Here is a 21,979-nt window from a genome sequence, read left to right as displayed (position 1 = left end):
AGATTCTATTTAATTTAGAGAGCTACTATTGCCACACCAACTTTTGCTAATGTCACTATAATTCTTATGTAAACACCAAAGAATTGCACACAGTTGGGATGGTGTTAGCAAAAGTTGGTGTGGCAATTGCAACTCTCTTAATTTGATCGACTACCTCAAGAGCAAAATATAACTTTTAAAATGGTAAAGGATTGAACTTTTTTTTAGAGTAATGATTTTCTAACTAGAAAGTCTTCACTCAGTCAATACTCGACTGACGAGGCATGGACACGGAATCATAAATCTATTATCTCAAGATGCACAAACATCTTTTATGGATATTTGCACATGTGTATCTCGAGGACAGATCAATGATTTTGAGTCCTTGCTACATTCAACCGAGTGAAAACTTAATACTAGCACTTTTATTTTTTAGGTGATGTTGAAAATCCATACAACAAAACATAATGGTGGGGCCTCTTGGTGGGAGATAAACATCTCACCTCATCCCCTTAAATTTCTTGTCTTTACTTTTCTCCTCTCTAAATCTTTCCTTTTTTAAGTAATACCCTTCTAATTTATTATATTTCCTCTTTTATCACTTCAATTTTAAAATTTTTTTAAATAATGCTCTTTCAATTTATTTTTTTCCTTTTACCCCCTTAACTCTTTAAGAGGCTGCCCTTGCGTAAGGCACATAAGAACTCTAGTAATAATATAAGATGAGGTTTTATCATGTAAGTTAAAAAAAAAAATTAAGGGATTTTTAATCTATTACAAGTTAAATACAAAGGTATTTAGGTCATTTTCATTAGCCTATAAAAGAAGACTGTGGTCAAGAGCATACCTTCAGCTTGAAAACACATGCGGGTGTCTGAAATATTTACCAAAATGTGGAGATGTATCTTTAAATTACCCCTAACTATTAATGAGTGTCATCGACGAAAAGCTGCAATTGATAAGACCCACTAACTGGTGAGGTGTATTAAGTACCATCAAAACAACTTTTTTTCTCACATTATTCTGCTTAGTTATTGCACTTGACTCTTATATGTAATCATCAATCGACATGACTTTCTCATCATTATTGATGACTTGTCCCAAACATCAGAGTTAACAGTATATTTATTTGTTTTAATTTTTTTTTTGGGTGAGGGATGGAGGTTGGGGCATGGAGGGTGAGGAACTTTAAATACCCCACCTATATTCGATGACAGGCCCTTCTTGACCTTTGTATTTCTTTTTTTCTTTTTTCTATTAATGAAAATTACTTAAATACCCTTTCCTTTATCTCTTATCAAAACAAAAACTCATCTTAAGTTCTTAAATCCCACCTTTACCTCTTGCATAAAACCCTTGATTTTTCTACCCAAGATTTCATTATTTTCTATAAAAAAATGTCCATCTCATTCTTGAGGTTTGGTTGAAGAAAATCGAATTTCAAAGTTTATTATGTCCATTTTTTTCTCATAATAATTTACTTCAATCTCTTGTGTAAATTTTTTTTTTTTGGCCCTCATAGCAAATCCTGAAATTTGATTTTCTTCAACCTACAAGCCTCAAGAACTTAAATTGTTATGAAAAAAAAAAAAAGCGGACATATTTTTTTTTTGGTGGGGGGAGTTGGGGAGAGAGGGATTACAAGTTGGAAGAAAAGGGCATTTAAGTCATTTTTCATCAATTGATTAGAAAAGAATAAGGTCAATGGTGTTGCATGTTATCAACTTGAAAATATAGTGTGGTATATCAAATATTCACCAAATAAGAAGGGATATGTCTAAATCTTCTTTTCTTAATTTGTTTAACAAGTTTGGATTAGACTTGAGTGACATTTGTGATAATCAATCGACAAGACTTTGTTCCTTGACTCTTCCAATAATTATCTTATTATAATGTCATCCGTCATCTATCCATTAATACAAATATTAGAGTGACCAATAGAAATCCCTTGCCATCCAAGTTTATCTAAAACTATTACTCATGTCTTTTTTTACTACTTAAATCTTGTTGTTTTTTTGGTATGAAATTTTCTACCCTAATTCGACAAATGTTTATTTGAGAAAAATATCTCAAGATCGTGACCTCAGAGATTGCCCCAAGCAAATTTAAAATAACCTAAATACCCTTGTCTTCAACTTGAATCGAAAATCCTTGATATTGATTTTTCTTCTCAAAATCCATCATCTTTTAACTTATATTTTGTTCTCAATATCTTTTTATATGTTGAACGAATGAGTCGAGAACAATGTTACCTTTCAAGAGAGAGAGGGCATATTCAAATTTGTTTTTCGAATTTTTAGGTGTTTCAACTATTAAATTCTTCAAGAAAATAACTAATTATTTTCTACTTTTTTTAGTTTCTTAATTAATCTTACCAAAATTTTCTTCATTGTTGATTCTAACTGTAAAATAATTAAAATTATAACAATAAATTTGTGCTTGTTATCAAAGGGGTTTGAAAAGGCAATACAACAACTTTACAAATGGTAAGCAACCATGTCTCCTTTATTGGTGCTGCACTAATCAAATTCCTTAATTTGATTAACGATGTAACGTGCATCACCTCCAGGATTGGATTTACAATAAGGGCACTTTCCCCATAAGAATTTTCAAAGTCTATGGATTAATGAGCAATTGCGGTAGATATTAGCTGTGTATAAAAAAAAAATCTGTCATTATTGCCCCCACAAATATTTTTTTCACTCTTAGTTGCCCCTACAAAAAAAATTTATACTCTTTCTACCCCTATATGGGCAAAATCCTAACTCTGCCCCTGATCACCTCTAAGTGGTCTCTTTTAATACAATAATAATCCAAAAATATTATAAAGAACTTTTCGAATCTCAACCATTAACAATAGGATTTGAGAAAAAATGCCAATTTCTTAGGAAGTAGTTTTGATCTTCTAGGGTTAATACACTTTTTTATAGGGGTGTCTTTTTCTTGGGAAACCCTAACATCCCAACGCTTGTGTTGATAGTATTTTCCTACTATGAAATACTTTTAGTAAAATATTAATTGTCTTAATCGGTTGATAGTAGAAAATTATTTTTCAAAAATGGTTAAAATATTAAAATTATATGTGGCTATTTCGTTATCTCTATTATTATAATGAGAGAAGGTGGAAAAAGAGGCTTGACACCAAAATTTGATCCCATGAATGCCCCCTTCTATGTATTTAAACTTAATGGTAAAAGGGTTATTAATTATGGTCAAATACCAAAAAGTTACAATCAACGACTATATAATCATATTAGTATATAAAATTACTTTTAGGCAAATGACTATAGAGGTTCGGTGGAGAGAGGGATAGTTTGTGGAAGAGGGTTATTTGTGTTAAGGGGTTATATGATTGTAGTGTTTAGAAGGGTATTCTCAAGGTAGTCGATGATTTGGCGAGAGATATCAATTTTAGAATAGGTTTAGGGGATATGGTGAGATTTTGGGAAGATATGTGGTATGGTAATTCGGTTCTATCAACCCAATACCCATCATTGTACGTTTATTCTCTTAAAAGGAATTACCTTGTTAAACACTGTTTGATCCATAATGAAATTACTAATTCTTGGGATTTAAGTTTTAGGGGAAATTTTATGATTGGAAGAAAAACAAGGTAACATTTCTTCTAAATTTCTTGAATGAAGTCTAAATCAGGAATAATAATTAGGACATGAGGGAATGGATTAAGACTAAGGATAAGAGATTCGTTGTTCGCTCCTTTTATAAAATCATTCTTCCAAAGTCGGAGAATACTTTTTCAGAATCTCTCATTTGGTCTTCTTTTGTTTCTTCTAAAATTTTCTTTTTTATTTGACTTGTCTCCTTAGGGAGGATTCTTACTTTGAATAATTTGATTTCTTGTGGATGTATCACTTTTAATTTTTGTCCCCTTTATAAGGGTAATGGTGAATCTATGGATCACACTCTTCTTCGTTGTTCTTTCTCCCGAGCAATTTGATCATCTGTCATGTCTTTGTTTCACATGTATTGGATTTTCCCAAAGAACTTTCTTATGATGTTAAAAGGATGGGCTTACAATATATACTCTCATAGAAAAAGGCATTTTTGGGCTATCCTTCCTTCGACCATAGTTTGGGGTCTTTGGAAAGAGAAAACCAACAGTGTGTTCCAAAGAACTGAGAACAATTCACATTTAGTATATATAGAGATTTTAAGACTATTGTTTTTTTGGACAAAGTTAATCAAGGATATCTCCGGGTTCTCTTTCGAAGACTTTATATTTAGATGGAAAATCTTATGTAATTAGTAGGATCTTATTTTTTGTCTTCTCTGTTTTTACTTTTCGTCTTGAGGGCTTCATTCGTATTCTCTTTCTTTTGATATTTATAAAAAATTTATATTTATAAAAGAAAAGTATATAAAATTACAAATATATCTTATTTTTGTTGTCTCAAAAACTTTTGAGACAATGACTATAAAAGCCTACTTTTTTAAAATATGTACCAAAAGTCTCATCTTAAAAATATGGTGCATCTAAAATTCACTCAATAAAATAATAGTCTAAGAGGGATTTTTTAAAGCAATTTTTAAGATAAACACTAGAATTACCCTTTCGATAAATTACAACTGTGATTTATTTTAGAGATCCACATTTTGGTGAACATTTTGAGATACCTTTATGTTTTAAAAATTCATAAGGAAAATAGTCTAAATGACCCAAAAAACCCTTATTTTTTCTTACCAAAAACTTATCATCTTAAATCTATTAGAGACGACTATGACGATGATGATGATGATGATGATGATGGGGATGATCATGATCATCATTAATTGACTTTTTATGTGTAGGTAGACTAATGTAATGTCTGAATTTCAAGCACTAAAATAGATTTCAATGTATACTTTTAACACTCCAATCTTCGTTGAATCAACTTGAAAGCTCGTGAGCAACGTAAATGAATAGAATAAAATTATATTAAATTTATGATGGAGACGATCGAGCATGATCATGATCATCCTCAATTGATATTTGGTTTACAGGTAGGCCAATGTAAATTCTGAGTTTCATAACCTAATTTAAGTATTTAAAAACAAATAGTTGAAAGAGTAGTTTTGGTTTTTTATTGAAAAAATTAATTAAAAAATCCTTATACTAAAGTTTTATAAAATGAGTCCTAAATGATCCATATTAATTTTGCCTGCTAAGTAAAAAATGGAAGAGAAAGAAGAAGAAAAGTTTTGAAAGCTGCTATTGACATCCCAAATTTTACTTATTACATCTCAATTTCTTAAATTACTTATCACACTCCAATTAAAGATTAAAACACACTTCAAACATCATCGAGGTTTGGTTCAGATTATAATCTCAACATTATGAAACATTATAACACTCATTCAAACAATTTTCAATAGATGTTTACAACTATAACTAGGTTCATATAAAATCTTAAACTCAAAAAAATAGAAATCTAACAACAAAAAGGAAAAAGAGAGTTTCTAGAGGCACCCCTACTTCTAATTACTCTCAACCAATTACTTATTTTTTTTATTTTTAATTGGGGTGTAATAAGTAAAAGTTAGAGTGCCGGCAGCTCTCAAAATATGGAGGGGGACATTGTGTATGTGGTCCCAAGAAACAAGCATTGGAACTAGGGTGTTTAAAGAAAAGTAGTGGTGGAGAGCAATCACATTGGTGTCCAATTTTATTGTGTTTGGGAAAAATAAGTAAAGATACATAGACTTCCTTGAATTGGCAACTTCTTGATTTGGTAGTTTCTGGAGTATGGCATCCACATGTCTTGCTCTCCTTATAGGCTACAGATGGGTTGTCCTATCTCTTATATAGAGTCAGTTCCGATGACTCTTAAAAAATGGAAAATATATAAAGCCGTGATTTTAAATTTTATAGGATTGGTTCACTGGTAAAACTAGCGACATGGGTTTGCTCCCTTTGATCATGTGGTCAAAACTTGATAACTTCTTTACTTACTCTATTATAGGTGAGAAGCTTTCGTGGGTCGAACTATGTGATTGAAGGGACAAGTTCCATCCCAAAGGGGGTGGAGATATCTTCCAATATTAAAAAAAATGATCCTGACCATTAAAATAAGCAATCCAACAGTCGGAATGTACTCAATAAGGTAGGATGGGGTTTAAATAATGAAACTCAATCACTAAGTCTGCATGAAAATACCAAGTTTACTTTTCCATAGAAGTTAAAAAAAATATTGAAATTTATAGTGTCCACAGAATTAAAAAAAAAAAAAAAAAATAGAGAAAAAAGAGGAAATTGTAAAATAAATAATTGAGAAGGACAAGGGAGTTTATAGGAGGCCACATGAAAGAAGATTATTAATTTTTAGAACCCTCCAAAAATAACCCATTACTTGGAAAGCTATGCATGCAAGAGTGGGACCATTTCCTTCTTTTTTTTGTTCTTTTTCTAGCTTTTCTCCGCATTCAAATTTGATCCATACTGAATATTCCCACACAATGTTCCAGAATTTTATGCAAATTATAGTGTATTATACTTTTTTTTTTTTTAATAATTTTTTTAGGGGTAATTGTAGGATACCTCTCTGTGTTTTTGATGAATAGTTTTAAGGTACCACTTCTATTTTCAAACTGAAGACATAGCTCTCGGCCATTATCTTCTTTAAGAATTTCATAAATGACCAAAATACCTTCACCTCATCCTTTAAAAACCCTTAAGGATAAAATATCTGATTTATGTGGCAACTCTTGATTCTCCCCCACCTCCCAAAAAGAGAAACAAATCATGAAAACCCAGCTTCTTGAATCCTTGATTCACTTGGCAAAACTTCTTTATTTTCTTCTCATTGATCTTGTAAAAGAAGCAGTAGTGATAATTGACTACTTAGTCAAATTTGTGGGAAACAAAATTTTCTCTATCACGCATGGAAAATAGGGTGGGAAAAATGATCTTTTCTAGAAAAAGATTTGTTGAAGCAAGAAAAAAAAATTGTCGAAAATCGAAAGCCTAGAATAGATTAATAAACAATAGTTCCACCATCACGAATTGAATCAACAACCCCTGACACCAGTGGAGGTGTTGTAATGTCATTTTATTGTTACCAAATAGCTAGTTAATGAGGGTAAATGGGATCATCAAAAGATGAAAATTGAGGGTAGATGGAATGTCTCATTAATTGAAAAAATCAACATTGACATATTTGGCTGCATAAGCAAATAAGAGACAAATATGGATTTTGTCAGGACACCTAAATAAGATTTTGGAAATCCAATAATGCCAAATTCCATACGTTTACTACTTTAATCTCCCCAAAAAGCAGTCTTCGACTAGCCCAACATGTGGTGGGACCTAGACCATTGTGGGCCCATCTAAAATCACTGATTTGATTTACATCATCACCTACTCCTTATCCTTATTGTGCCTCATCCCAAATATTGGGGTCGATAGTAATTGGACTTACAGATTGATTGGATTCTTAGTGCCAATTCGGCCAATTGATTGGATGGTTAAGCTTTGTCTACGCGCATACCAAGAGGAGTGTAAGTGGGGCCTACAATAATTATATATCATCCAAGCACAGTTCACCACATATAGACTCTGTGCACCGTGCTAGGGCTGTTACTTGGGTGGGCCAAACCCATAATCGATGGGTTCAACCCGCCTTTGGGTCAGGTTTGGACAAACAAAATTTGACCGAACCAAAGTGGGTTGGGTTCGTGCATAGACATCGAATTGTGCAAACCTGAACTTTGCCCAATTTGCCCAGACCTAAACTTAATATGGTTATAATTTTAAAATATTTTAAAATATCTTTGTTTTTTTCTCATTCACAATTCACATTTCAAACTTTAGTTAATCAAAACTAGGATAAAGAATTGTAAATTATATATTTTTTACATACCACTTATCTTTATATAAACCATTATTTTTAGTTAATTTTCTAGTATTATTGAGGAATGAGCCAACCCAACCAATCCGACTTGAATTGGGTTTGGGTTGAGCATTTTATGCCTGAGGTCGAGTTGGTGCTTGTCAAGTGTGGGTTGGGCAAAGGTTGATCCCTAACCCGTCCCAACCCGTCCGAGTTACAGCCCTACTCCGTGCCAGCTTTTCTTTATATAAAGAAGAGGTGAATAAAATTGCACAAAGATGAGTAAAATGTACATATAAGGGGTCATAGATTTTACACAGAAAAGTCTGTATAACACATCTCCACCAAAACTATGATTATGTCCCAACAAATCTAGACCTTTTTTCTTAAAAAAATGTGCATTTGCAATGAAGACCATTGGCAACACCCACAAAAGATAACCCTTTCAATAGATAAAAAATCTCGATGAACAAGAACATGGCTGAAAATGATGTGGATTAACGTAAAGTGGAAAAAAAAAAAAGATTCGGAGAGCCATTTTAATCGAAGATATGGCCTCTCAGATAAAATCAAACGACACACACACACATGACAACATAACAATTCGTGGAAGCCTTTCAGATGTTGATGAGATCCAACGTTTGAGCTTTAACAAAATCAACCCAGTTTGCAAGTAGAGATGATTCAGACACTTAAGTTGTAAAGAGAATTCAAAAACTGAAAGCTAATTTTCATCATTTTCAGCGTCAGAGGTGTCATATATAATGCCAATATAATGGCTTACTGTTCTCGATGTCAGACCTGGAAACCTATGAGAACTGCCTGGTCGAAAATCAATTTTAACAAATGGCCATTTCATGGTCTGTGCAGCTTCACATTCTTCCAAACCGTCCCCTATTACGCAGAACCGAACATTTGGGCCTTTGAACCGCTCCTTGATCCATGTAAAACACTGGAGTTTCCCCACATCCCAGGAGCTGTACACTGAAGAAATGGCAGAAAAATCATAAATAACCACATTATAAATATAAATTATGATGCAAGTTACCATACAGCTTTATCAGATCCATCCGGAATGTCTACAAAAAATATAAAATGGAAGAGTGAGTAACTAGATTGGATTATTTGTGATATAACCAAAAAGACAAAAAAAAAAGACAAGACTAGATCGGATTGTTAAACACATTTGATCGGAGTAGATTTTGACTAGGAGAGCTCTATGTTGGACCCATCAAAGGACAGGATTCAAACTTCCCTGCAAGTGAAAAACAGATACTGCACTCACTTGCATAAGCTATTCCAACACAATTTATACAATTTCCCAACAACGTATGGGAATTTTGAAAGGAGCGGTCTCTTGTTTTCAGGATATTGTGTTGAATATTCTGGGGCTACTGTTTTTTTGGTGTAAATTAAGTCCCGAGTTTAAGGGAGTCTTCTTTGAGGACTTCGTCTTTAGATGGGACTCTTTATGTGACAGTTGTTTTTTGCTTTTTTCAGTGGGTCATCTCGACTGCCTGTATTTTCTTTTTTTCTCTCTTTAATAAAATTTATGCTTATAAAAAAATAAAAATGAAACATATGGGAAGATGGATTCCATCGAGTCCCTCTTGATCTCTCCTTTGTGAATTCCAAGGTTTTAAATATAGTCACTGGGTTATAGCCGATGATAAGGCTTTGTTGTTGTTGGTCTGGTAAAGGGCAGAGATCGTTTTAATGGACCACCATTACATAATTGTTAACCCTTTAATAAAAACATGCTTTAAAATGAGTTTGGAATGCAAAATTTGAATTTTGAACTTAAATAAGGACCATTATTTAAGTTTGAAACCCTTATTCTGTAAAAATCAGTATGGTTAAATAAAATATTATGTAACGTATGCACTAACAGAACAACCATTCTTTACCCCCACCTCAACCCAAAAATGAATATATGAATATATATATGAGATCCGGTAATATGGACCGAAGGACCACGTATCTCTATGGACCATATGTCAAAGTAATGCCTAAATACACCATCAGATGCCACATGCATATAGAGCATGAAATTTTATGAACTCCCAAAAAAACCAGAATTGAGAAAAGAGCTTTTTTTACCGTTGGATTTAAATTTTAAATCTAGGAGTTCAATGGCTGTCCATTTTTAAACTTTAAGATTTGGCTAAAATAAAAAAACTTTTTGGGGGATTTTTTTCTCTCAAACCCAATCCAGACCACAAACAAGAGGGTTGAGTTGTCATTTGGACCAATGGGGTAAGTACATGTGGCCCGAATTTGGACCTCAGTCCATGCAACCTTTTCCCTATATATATAAGCATTACTCTTAACAGCCATTATTTATGCCATTTTGGATTATTTTTTTAAAACCAATACAACCTTTTTCATTGTAACTAATTTCTAAATAATACAGATATTTTTTAAGGGGTGAAAAAACTAGGAAAGAGAATTGCCCATGTGCAACGATCAACCCTATAAACCTCATATGATCTGGCCCATCATAGAGTTGTGATGAACCACTGAAATACGTTCCTAATACGATCAATGATCTTGGCTGATTTGCTAGGACCCAAGACTTCACAAAATGCTCAAAAGATGGCATCAAGCAAAGCCCCCCTCAATTACAAGCAGCCCGCTATAGAATCATTGAGCCAACCAAACCCAAATGGGTTTGGACCTTTAAAATGGATCCTTTGTCATCTCCACACCATGGTTTATAATCTTATTCATGCATTGAACGATACTGATATTTTAAACCATACTCTCAAAAAAGCCTTCAATTCCAGTTAACCCAGGAGCACTAAAAGAGTTCCCTAGAAAATTTAGTTTGATACATCCTCTTTCTTGAGCCACTCAATGCCGTGAGGCTGTCGTATGCATGCAACCTTTTGTACAGTTTATATGAAAGAAACTTTAGAAAATGTGAACAAAAAAAGTTTTGACTTTGCACATATTTTTAATTCAAAAGATATATTTACTCATCTAATAGGCTACAATGCATCCAATGCAATGTCCATATACTCTATTCATTAATGACAGAGAAGACACTAAGGGAACAAAGATAACAAGAGCAAGCCTAGATTAATATAGACTAAATCTAAGAGAAATAAAAAAAAAAGGAGGCAAAACTGACCATTTTGATGCACTATTAAATCATCCAGTCGAAAGAGCAAGCACTTGACAAGGCCGGGTATCAATGACACAGATGTGACCAAGACATTAAAGTTCTGGGACTTGGTATCAACAGCATCATTGACCCCAGCAGGTGAAGCAAGAAAAGGAGTTGATACTTCATTTCCTCCTGAAAATTGCTCCAAGAATGCACGTGCTGCATTTAAATAATGACAAAACTTACAAGTGGAACATATATAATGTAGAAATAATTGTTCAGATGGAAAGATAAGCACAAATTTACTAAGTCCCACACTGCACAGGAAAAAATCCTCTTTTTTATAGGTACGAAAGACAAGAATCAAACTATCCTTGCAAAAGAAAGGGCAATCTTTCACCATTTTGCATATTGTCTCACAAGTATCTGTATTCGCCTATTCTTTTCTCCTTTTTTCCTAAAGAAAAATTGGTATAAGTTTTACTGAACCTGTTGAGCCAATGTTATCCGGAAATTTTTTAAAATATCTGTCAAATCCATATTGGATGTTTCCATTTGAAGCATATATATAGTATCCACACCTCCATGTTCTTGGCGTCTCTGGGTATCAAAGAATTGAACCACCCATCAACATTCCATGCTCAGTGTTCGGGTTGGATGATACAATCCCGGATTCTTGGTATGGAAAAATTAGTATCAACTGAATTATATTATATGCAAATTAATTTCTTATGCCTAACCAATTGCCCCTTTAGGGGGTCACTATGTCAGCAATGTTTTCATTGATCTACCATCTGGGAAAGGAAAGATAAAATAATTTTTTTTATCAAACTTTGGAATCAATGAGGGAAATGTTTAAACAGCTATAAATGCATAAGAAAAACATGTTGGCTTTACAATAAAATACCTGATGAGAGCCATCTATCTGTATAATTATCTGTTAAATCATACAGATCGTCCCAGAGCTTCATCATCTCTTTATCAAACACATTGTGCAAACCCTGTAGTAATGGAGAGTGTTGAATTGTTTCACTCGATCATACTGTTCTATTTTAACAAAAGCAATGGGACGAAAATAAATACAGAAGAGAAAGACTTCAAATCCCTCCCCACCCCACCAAAAAAAAAAAAAAATCTGAGCCAGAAGAATGAAGTTTACCAAGGGAGAAGCATCTACTGAAAAAAGAAAAAAAAAAAAAAAAAGAATCATGGATCAAACATTTAACTTGATTATATGATTTTTTTTTTATTATTATTGGGAACTTGACCATATGGCATTGATGGCATAAACTTAATTTCAACCATCAATGGACTTTGCAAAAGATTAAAACAAGGTATGGAACAATGGACTATTTCTCAAAAACTGCACATAGCCAATATTTACTGGGAGACAATGGTGAGGTACACACATTTCTGGAAGTCTCAGTCTTGAGGTATGTCTCTAGTCAGTTGAAAAACTAAGATCTCTAGACAAAAGAATGAGAAAAAAAGAGGCAAATCGTACAAAACCCCACAGTATCTCATTCCATACACCTCCAAGACCAAGACTTTTCAGCTGAGACACTCCGAGGCAAAACAAAAGCTTGAACATGGTATACACATACTTATCGTCTTCCAGCTTCTGGAAGATGTGCATTGACAACAATCAGAAAGGTGGTCTATAGAGTACCAAAGAAGTGCCACAAATTATACCCAGTCTCGCACCAGGGGCAGGGTCTCCTCAAATAGAAATGCAACTCTTCTAATTTTGATAGATTGCCAAGACGAAGATTTTCATGAGGTAAACAAAAAGATTCCAGGTCTTTTAGTATATCTCAAGGGCTACACAATTATTGTAATTCTTCTTGGATAACAATCCAACTTACAAAGTGTAGAACATGAACAAGAGCTTTTGATAAAAAGAAGCTGTATGTTCTCTCTTGGGAAATACGCAAAAGGGTGTAAGTGAAAAAAACGATGGAGAGAAAAAGTTGATTATTTCATTATCCCTAATTAGGCTTTAAAGTGAAATTACAAAGACTAATAAATGGAAAAGACAAAAAAGGACAAAAGATTAAAAAATCTAATAAAGCAGAATTATTCAATACTCCCCCTCAAGTTGGTGCATGGATATCAACAACTCTCAACTTGGACAAGACACCTTCAAAGGCGGTTTTACTAACACCTTTAGTAAGAATATCGACGAGTTGTTGAGATGTCAGAACAAACGGAGTACAAATTTGTCCAGAAACAATCTTCTCTCTAATAAAATGTCAATCAACTTCGATATGCTTCGTTCTATCATGCTGAACTGGATTTGCTGCTATGTTAATGGCTGATTTATTATCACAATATAGTGAAAAAGGAGTTGTTACGGGAAGACACAAGTCAATTAATAAGGTCTTGAGCCACAAAAACTGACACACTCCAAGTGCCATAGCTCTGTACTCTGACTCAGCACTGGATCGAGAAACCACATCCTGATTTTTACTACGTCAAGTTACCAAGTTACCACCAACTTTAGTACAGTACCTCGAAGTGGATCGCCTATCAGTCACTGACCCAGCATAATCAGCATCTGTCCACGCCTCAATACGAAAATGACCATGATTACTAAACAAAATACCTCGACCAGGACATCCCTTAAGATATTTAAGGATATGATAGACAGCATTAAAATGAGATGTTCGAGGCGAGTGCATAAACTGACTTACGACACTAACAGCATAGGCAATGTCGGGGCGAGTCATAGACAAGTAGATCAATTTTCCCACAAGACGTTGATACTAACCAATATCTGAAAAATACTCCCCTTCAGAATCAGCCAACCTGTGATTCTGCTCAATAAGAGTATCAACGGGACGAGAACCAAGCTGACCAGAGTCACGGAGTAAATCAAGGACATATTTACGTTGAGAGATAAATATACCAAAGTTGGACCGTGCAACCTCAATACCCAAAAAATAACGAAGATGGCCAAGGTCCTTAATCTCAAACTGACGGCCTAAGTAGGATTTGACTGCGGTAATGCCAGCACTATCATCTCTAGTAAGGACAATATCATCCACATAAACAATTAGAGCGACAATTTTGCCCTTAGAGTGCCTCAAGAAAAGAGTATGATCAGCAAAACTCTGATGCAAACCAAACTGATGCATTGCCCTCGTAAAGCGCTCAGACCATGCGAGAGGAGACTGCTTCAATCCATAGAGAGAACGACGAAGACGACAGACATGTGTAGGAGAAGAAGGTGTGAGAAAACCAGGAGGTTGGACCATATAGACTTCTTCTTGAAGATCACCATTGAGAAATGCATTCTTGACATCTAACTGAAAGAGAAGCCACCCTTTGATTGTGGCAATAGAAAAAAGAACTCGAATGGTGGTCATCTTGGCAATTGGAGCAAATGTCTCCTGATAATCAATCCCATAAGTTTGAGCATAGCCCTTTGCCACCAGACGGGCCTTATAACGAGCAATAGAGCCATCAGGATTATACTTAAGGGTGAAAATCCAACGACATCCCACAGCCTTCCTCCCAGGCGGAAGAGAAACAAGTTCCCAAGTCTGAGTCTTTTCAAGAGCAGTCAACTCATCAATCATAGCAGCTCGCTACTCAGGATGGGCAATAGCATCTGCAACAGTATTAGGAGGAGAAACAGCGAAAACAGAAGCAAGAAAGCTCCGATAGGAGGGTGAGAGTAGAATCAGATATGTAATTAGAAATAGGATAAGTACAAGTGCGCTTACCCTTGCGAGTGGCAATAGGACGATCATCACAAGAAACAATAGGAGGCGGAGCTGGAGGCGAGGAAGAGCGCTGGTCTGGCATAGAAGTGATGGTCGTATTGCGTGGTTGCCGAGAGTAAACCTTCAAAGACGGAGGTGACGAGCTGATAGGGGGTGGAGAAGGAGGAACAGGCATGGGAAGAGGAAATAATAAGGGAGAGTGATCATCATTAGGAGAATATAAAGGAAACCACTCGGGCTGAATATCAATTGACCCATTATAGTATGAGATATGCTCAAAGAAGGAAACATCCCAAGAGATGAAACGCCTTCGAGAAGGAGGATGATAACATCGATATCCTTTCTGGGTAGAGGAATAACCCAAAAAAATACATTTAACGGCCTTTGGGTCAAGTTTAGTACGAGTTTGGTCAAGAATTTGAACAAAGCAGACGCACCCAAACACACGTGGAGGAAGTGGAAACAAAGGACAATCCGGATGGAGCTTAGAGAAGAGAAGGGCGTGGCAAACTGAAGAACCCAGGAGGGAGTCCAATATAAACAGCTGTAAGAACTGCATTGGCCCAATAGGATTGTGGCACGTTCATGCCAATAGAGAGGACGCCGGCTAACTCCAGAATATGGCGATTTTTCCTTTCAGATCGACCATTTTGTTGAGGAGTCTTAATATTGGACATTTGGTGCTCAATGCCAGACTCTAAACAAAGTTTTAAAACCTCACTATAAGTGTACTCAATACCATGATCAGAACGGAATGTCTTGATGGTACGACCAAACTGGGTATGAACTATAGCAAGAAATTGCTTAAAGATCCCATAAACTTCACTCTTGTATTTCATAAGATAGACCCAAGTGATACGACTGTGGTTATCGATAAACAAGACAAAATAACGAAAACCTAGAATGGATCTAACGGGGGAAGGACCCCACACATCAGAGTGAATTAGGTCAAACATAGCAGGTGCAATAGTATTCATACTAATAGGATAATGAGAACGCACATGTTTAGCTAATTGACAAGTTTCACATGAAAAATCAAGGAAATTATTATTATGAAATAATTCGGGAAACATGTGTTTCAAATATCCAAAAGAAATATGACCTAAGCGTAAGTAGCAACGCATTACAAGAGCCTTATTAGATTGACTATTATTACTACTACTAAGCTGAGAAACAGAATGAGTGCTAGGTGAATCGGGTGCATCCAAGATATACAAGCCATTCACTTCACATCCAGTGCCAATCGTCTTCTTCGACCCCAGATCCTGAAAGACACAATGAGAGGGATAAAAAGTTACACTGCAATTCAAATTTTTGGTAATGCTACTAACAGATATGAGGTTAGTAGTAAGTTGAAGAACATGCAGTGTATTAGTTAAGGATAAAGAAGGTGTAACAGAAAATTGACCTTAACCAGCTATAGAGGACAAAGAACGATCAGTAAGGCGAACCTTGCGATGACCAGAACACTATAGGTTTGGAATAGGGAGGACGTACCGGTCATATTATCTGAGGCACCAGAATCAATAATCCATGGTGAGGAAATGGTGAAAACACTATGTGCAGATGTAAAGGTACCTGAGTGAGCGAAAATAGAGACTAGCTGAGATAAAGCCTCCATCTAATTGAAGAATTTCCTGAACTTGTCAAGCTCGGCTTGAGATAGAGATACCGAATCCGAAGAAGAGGTAGTAGCTGAAGGAAGTGCTAGATCAGTAGCTGGCTGAGAGACTACATGAGCTGAAGATCGTTGAGATTGTTGACGTTGCTGATTAGGACATCCATGAAGCGCATAACAACGGGCTTTTACGTACCCCAACTTTCCACAATGATCACACTTGTGTCGCTGACATGTAGGCAGAGACTCACTGGGAGGCTGTGGAGAAGGTAGGCGAGCAAGCATGACGGAGTGGTCTCCTGAAGAATGAGGTAAGGCAGCTGTACGACGACTCTCATCAGCCAATACATAAGAATACGCAATCTGTAAGGACGGAAACGGATCCATACCCAATAAATGAACTCTCGCATACTCAAACTCATCCCGGAGACCGGCTAGAAACTGAACGACTCGATTCTTATCCAGAACCGACGCATATAATCTCTCATCAGAAGGGTCCTTCCACGCATAGGACGAGGAATAGAAGGTCAACTCTTCCCATCGAGCACGTAGTTGTGATATGTATGTAGTGACTGAAGAGTCACCTTGAGAGAGGCGGGAAATCTCACACTCCAAGTTAAAAATGCGGATATTCTTTTGACGTTGCGAGTAGATGCTCTTAACGGAATCCCATATCTGTTTTGCTGTCGTGGAGAACATAAAACCTGTCGCAATATGTGGTTGCATAGATGTAACTAACCAAGAACGGACCATAGAATCATTAACAAACTAGTTGGAGTAATTAGGGTTGGTCAATGCAGGTTGTTTGTCCATCCCTGTGAGGTAACCGATTTTTCCTTTTCCACCAATGAACATTTCAACCGATCTTGCCCAAAGAAGATAATTGGGACCATTTAATTTCACTGTGGTAATTTGAATGCCTGGAAAGTCGGTCGAATTAGAGGGAAGACCACCCGATCCATTACTATTACCAGTGATTGAGAAAGAAGACGCCTCGGAGGACATCAAAGAGTAGATGGGCGTTGGTTTGAAGAGAGTTCAAAAAAACTGATCGCAGCACCCTAAAGGTAGCAATACACGATCGTAAGAGGCGTGGAAGATAATTAAATATTGTTGTAGGTGACCCGAACAACCATCAAACCAATAGTGGGACACCAAAGATTGGTTCTACCGTTGTCGTAGGCCTCAACCAAGGGTCCAGTGGCTGTCATGTGCCCCAGAACTTCCCAAACAGCAATTTGTTGTTGTTGTGCCCTACTAACAATGGACTGACAGCCAGAAAAAAAAAATAGCAACTTTTGTTGCTACAGCCTCCTAAACAGCACTTGTTGTTGCCTGGCAGCCAAAAAAAAAAATAGCACTGTTGTTGCTACAGAACTTCCCAAACAGCACTTGCTGTTGCCTGACAACCAGAAAAAAATAGCAATTGTTGTTGCTACAGCCTCCTAAACAGCACCTGTTGTTGCCTGGCAGCCAGAAAAAAGTAGCACTGTTGTTGCTACAGCCTCCTAAGCAGCATGTTGTTGCTACAGCCTCCTAAACAGCATCTACTGTTGTCACAACCCAATAACCAACCAATAGCTTTTGCCGCAGCCCACCAGACATTCACCTACTATTGCTACAGCCCACTAAACAGCACCTGCTGTTGCTGTAGCTCAATAATCAGCCAGCTGTTGTTGCTGCAAGGAGGAAAGGATGGGAGAGAGGGAGGAGATGATGGAACCTAGCTCTGATACCAAGTGAAAAAAACGATGGAGAGAAAAAGTTGATTATTTCATTAACCCTAATTAGGCTTTAAAGTGAAATTACAAAGACTAATAAAAGGAAAAGACAAAAAAGGACAAAAGATTAAAAAATCTAATAAAGCAGAATTATTCAACAGTGTAAAAATGCAATCTAAGTGTCGCCGCAAATATTGGGAATGCTTCACAAAGAGACTCATTTTGAGTTGGGCAAGAAATAAATTTCAGGTGTCTCAAAGATTTTCCTGTTAGACAATTGTGAAGTTGTTTTAGAAGTTTGTACTTATCTATCGTTCATATAAAGAGAGAGAGAACTTCTTAGCCATGATCACATGGCTAACTTGAATATTCAAAGGAAACAAAACCTGAACTCTCTCTTTTGTGTTTTTGTGACAATGCTGAAACATCAAGTTGGCCCATTTATCCTTTGGTACATGTCCCTTGAATTATTCTACTCCATAAATTATGCAATCCAAATTTGTTTGTGAGACCCAAATAATTAATGGTAATATATAAGCCAAGATACAAAGCAGAAGCCCTACCATGAGAAGACTAAGAAAATAATCCTCCTACTACTAAATGAAGCCTACCAATAATAGTCTTAAACACAGACAAAGGGATGAAAAAACGGACTCAATGCATATAAATACTACTTGATATGAAGTTATTTAGATTCTATGCACAATGGGTTGAATGTGTAGATAATAGAAAAGAACTTCATATGATTTTCAACGAATTCTAACCCCAATCAGTAAGCGCATAGATAATAAAAATCTAGATGTGTTAAAAAATTAAAATGATTTAATGCTAAAAAAGTATTTGTCATCAACACCTTTGCATACTTATGGGCAATGACACGGTGCCGATATGCCAATTTCTTTTTGTTAGGATCATCACAAGGAGGACTAAAGCTGTCATTGCTGAAATCATAATCAGACAGATCTTTCCCATCATCATACTCGCTCAAGGCATCAAGAAAAGGCTTATTGCAGTTCTCAATCTGCACCACACATCAAAACAAAAACTTCAACAAAACACTTTTGAAGTTATAAAATCAACAACTTCAAAATAGAGACCACGGTCCTAAAACCATTGTTATATGTAATAAATGTTTTAGTAGAAGGAATAAAAATAGGTTAAATTAACATTTCATAATTCCGATTACGGCTCATTATTCATTTTAATTCCCAAAACATGAAGAACAAGATCGTAGGTATTTCAAAGTGACGATCTCGCTGATATAAGGTAGCGAGATCACTGATATTTATTTGAAAAGTGACAATCTCACTGGTTTATACTTTATATAGTGACGATCTCACTAAAAAGTAGTGAACCTGTTAGATAGTCACTTTTATAACTAGTGAGATTGTCACTTTTCAAAAAAAAAAAAATAACAGCTATCTCACTACCTTTAATCACCGAAATCGTCACTTTGAAATACCTGCGATCTCATTCTTCATGTTTTAGGAATTAAAATGAACAGTGAGCTGGAATGGGAATTTTGTCAAGAGTTGATCATGTTTTTTGGAAATTTCTCATAAAAATAAATAGGGAGATTGTCCCGAAATACCACCTATTTATTGGAATACCCACTTTTGCAAGAGAATTCTTGGTCCCATTAGCAATCATCAGACTGTGTCTATACAAAATATTTAAATTTGATACAATATTCCTTGCATGATCAAGAATGTAGGCAAGTCTCCAAGGTCCCAAAATTTACCCATCTCCAACAATAACACATTAGTGATATAGCCTTCATTTTAGAACATAATCCCCAAAACTGAACATTATATGTGCCAAAGCAAACAAAATAAGGCAACTGGATGGTTAACAATATTAAACCACAAACTTACTTGTTCATAAAAGAAATATTTATCACAGACTTGAAGGATGTGATCCTCCCACTTTTTACCGATTTCTATACCCTGTTGAATATCCTTTGAACCCTTGAAAGCTTCTGCATACGTCCCATCTAACAATGATTTTAACAATATAAGTGTTTCATCCATGTCCCAAATATATACATTCGTCTTCTGATCCATGGTATCTTCAACAATAATTTTTGCTCTTTTCCCCCGATTTATTGAGCTTTCATCCAAGAACTCGGCCATTTTCTTGTATTTAGTATACAAAATCTCATTTGCTCCCTGGAATACAAATGCATTCAAAGGGGTTAATCAAAATTAGTAATCAAGTTATCTTCTCTTCAACTATCTTTCTTTCTCAAAAAGTATAGCACTTAATAATCATCGTAAAATTGTATCAACAAAATTTTTAAAAACATCTAAGAACTCATGAATGGCACTAGTAGACTATTAATCATCCAATATCCTCTGCACTATTACTTTATATAATTCTAAAAATGACACTTTTATACCGAAAGTACTAGCAATGTGAAAACCTCGTCGAAGTTGCTATCTTGCTAAGTTGGTTAAAGTCTGTGAGCGTCACAGCTCAATACCACAACTTGGGCTCAAAAACCGCCTCCACCAACTAATTAATAACCACTAATCCGCTTGCTTATCAAAAAAATAAAAATAAATTTTTTGTCTACAAATGTGCCTAGACAACTCGGCACCCCTACCTCAAAAATAGGGTGAGCGCCTAGTCTAAGCTTGTCTAAACAGTTCATAGCCTAGCATGGCAATCCGCCTAGTACACGGATTCAAAAACATTTTTAACTGATATATAGCATCTTAGTTAAGAGATAGAAATTCCAACATTAAAATTGTTATCTAAAAACAATTTTTAATTTGTAAAAACTATGCCCAAAGAAAATCCCAACAAATTTATTGATCCCCAAACAGAGAAAACTTTACCAACTAAATCATTGATGGATGAAAAAATTGACAATAGTAAAAAGCTTCTGGGTTGCTTTTTTCTCACCCAAAAAGAACAGAAATGTACTATAACCAGGACATATATCTATCGTTTTAGTTGTTTCAACCAAAAATAACACCGCCCAATTGACAAGAACTCAAAATCCAGACTCATGTTAGAAGAATTCAAACTGTTTGGACTCCAACCAAACAACCCATAATTTGCAACACAGCAGAAACATGAGAAGTAATGAGATTTACTGAAAACCCAATTATTTGATCAAATCATGAACAAACATCAAATTCCTGAAAACCCCATTTTGATTTATTCTCTAAATATCACTAATAAATTATAATAATAGAAAGATGGGTTGAAGTAAGTCCGTACCTTGTGATCTGAGCAATAAGAGACCTGTGATGGGGTTCCAGTGAGTCCAGAGTACAGAGCCTCTAAGGAAGTAATGGAGTAACTATGTATGCAGATCCTATACTTCAGGGATTGGGTTCAACCCAACTCCCGGTCTCGTTTGGGCCTCTTGTGGCACTCTTTCGGCCTATCTATAGTTTCATTGTGGGCTTAAAAAAAGCCCATGAGCCTATGATGGGGAAATTCTAGAATACAATGGGAAGGAATCACCAATCAGGCAGATTTTTGCTATGTATGTCTAACACGTGGCATGAACAGGTCTTTAATAAAAGACTAGGAAAAATGACCCAAATGTCCTCCTCTTCAACCTCAACTAAAATAATCAGTCATTTTAAACCCTTCAAGATCTGGAAAATTTTCATTTTTATTCTATATTCTAACTTGTCTTTAATCTTTCTTCAGCTTTCTCAAAAGCACTATTTTTGCTCTTAAGGTTTGAAGGCCTAATGAGATGGAGCCTTGAAGTTGAAAATGAGGATAAGAATTTTTACCCTATAAATTAAAGATGATTTGAGTTTAGGAAATAGAAATGTAGGGTTATATCATATATGTCGATAGGGAATTCGTTTTCAAGAGAGTATGAATTTCAATATTGGAATCCACTCCCAAAATATTGGAAACTCGTTCTTCATGAAGAACCTCATTTCATCCATCATTTAATTTATAAAATAGATAATAATCATTTATATGCCCAATTAGAAGACATAATATATTTAGACTAATGATAAATC

At 35.4% G+C, this 21,979-nt stretch overlaps 1 protein-coding gene across 2 annotated transcripts; it reads right to left on the bottom strand.

Annotated features, from left to right (window-relative positions):
• Window positions 1-8,283: 8,283 nt before the first annotated feature.
• Window positions 8,284-21,369, bottom strand: EYA (eyes absent-like protein). Of its 2 annotated transcripts, none has more exons than XM_086458150.1 (6): window positions 21,210-21,369; window positions 19,856-20,149; window positions 18,835-19,002; window positions 11,822-11,915; window positions 10,939-11,133; window positions 8,284-8,789 (listed from the first exon to the last, which is right to left on the bottom strand). In XM_086458150.1, the coding sequence occupies exons 2-6, from the start codon at window positions 20,111-20,113 to the stop codon at window positions 8,530-8,532; spliced, it is 975 nt and encodes a 324-aa protein (XP_086314276.1). In that variant the 5' UTR covers window positions 20,114-20,149; window positions 21,210-21,369; the 3' UTR covers window positions 8,284-8,529. The 2 variants fall into 2 exon arrangements, with proteins under 2 accessions (XP_086314276.1, XP_086314277.1); XM_086458151.1 differs by lacking the exon at window positions 21,210-21,369 and adding an exon at window positions 20,889-21,059.
• Window positions 21,370-21,979: the final 610 nt, after the last annotated feature.

This window comes from Akebia trifoliata, chromosome 11 (assembly GCF_017979445.1).
Source record: "Akebia trifoliata isolate Shusen 1 chromosome 11, ASM1797944v1, whole genome shotgun sequence".
NCBI lineage: Eukaryota > Viridiplantae > Streptophyta > Magnoliopsida > Ranunculales > Lardizabalaceae > Akebia > Akebia trifoliata.
Note: the sequence above shows the minus strand (reverse complement) of the source record. Positions and strands in the feature narration are given on the sequence as shown.

Bases quoted from the DNA above. Each gene is read 5' to 3' on its own strand.
- EYA (XM_086458150.1), bottom strand. From the start codon at position 20,113: ATGGCCGAGTTCTTGGATGAAAGCTCAATAAATCGGGGGAAAAGAGCA. The intron at 19,003-19,855 runs GTAAGTTTGTGG...TGTGTGGTGCAG, and splicing joins AATATTTCTTTTATGAACAA to ATTGAGAACTGCAATAAGCC. The intron at 11,134-11,821 runs GTATTTTATTGT...ATTTAAATGCAG, and splicing joins AGATAGATGGCTCTCATCAG to CACGTGCATTCTTGGAGCAA.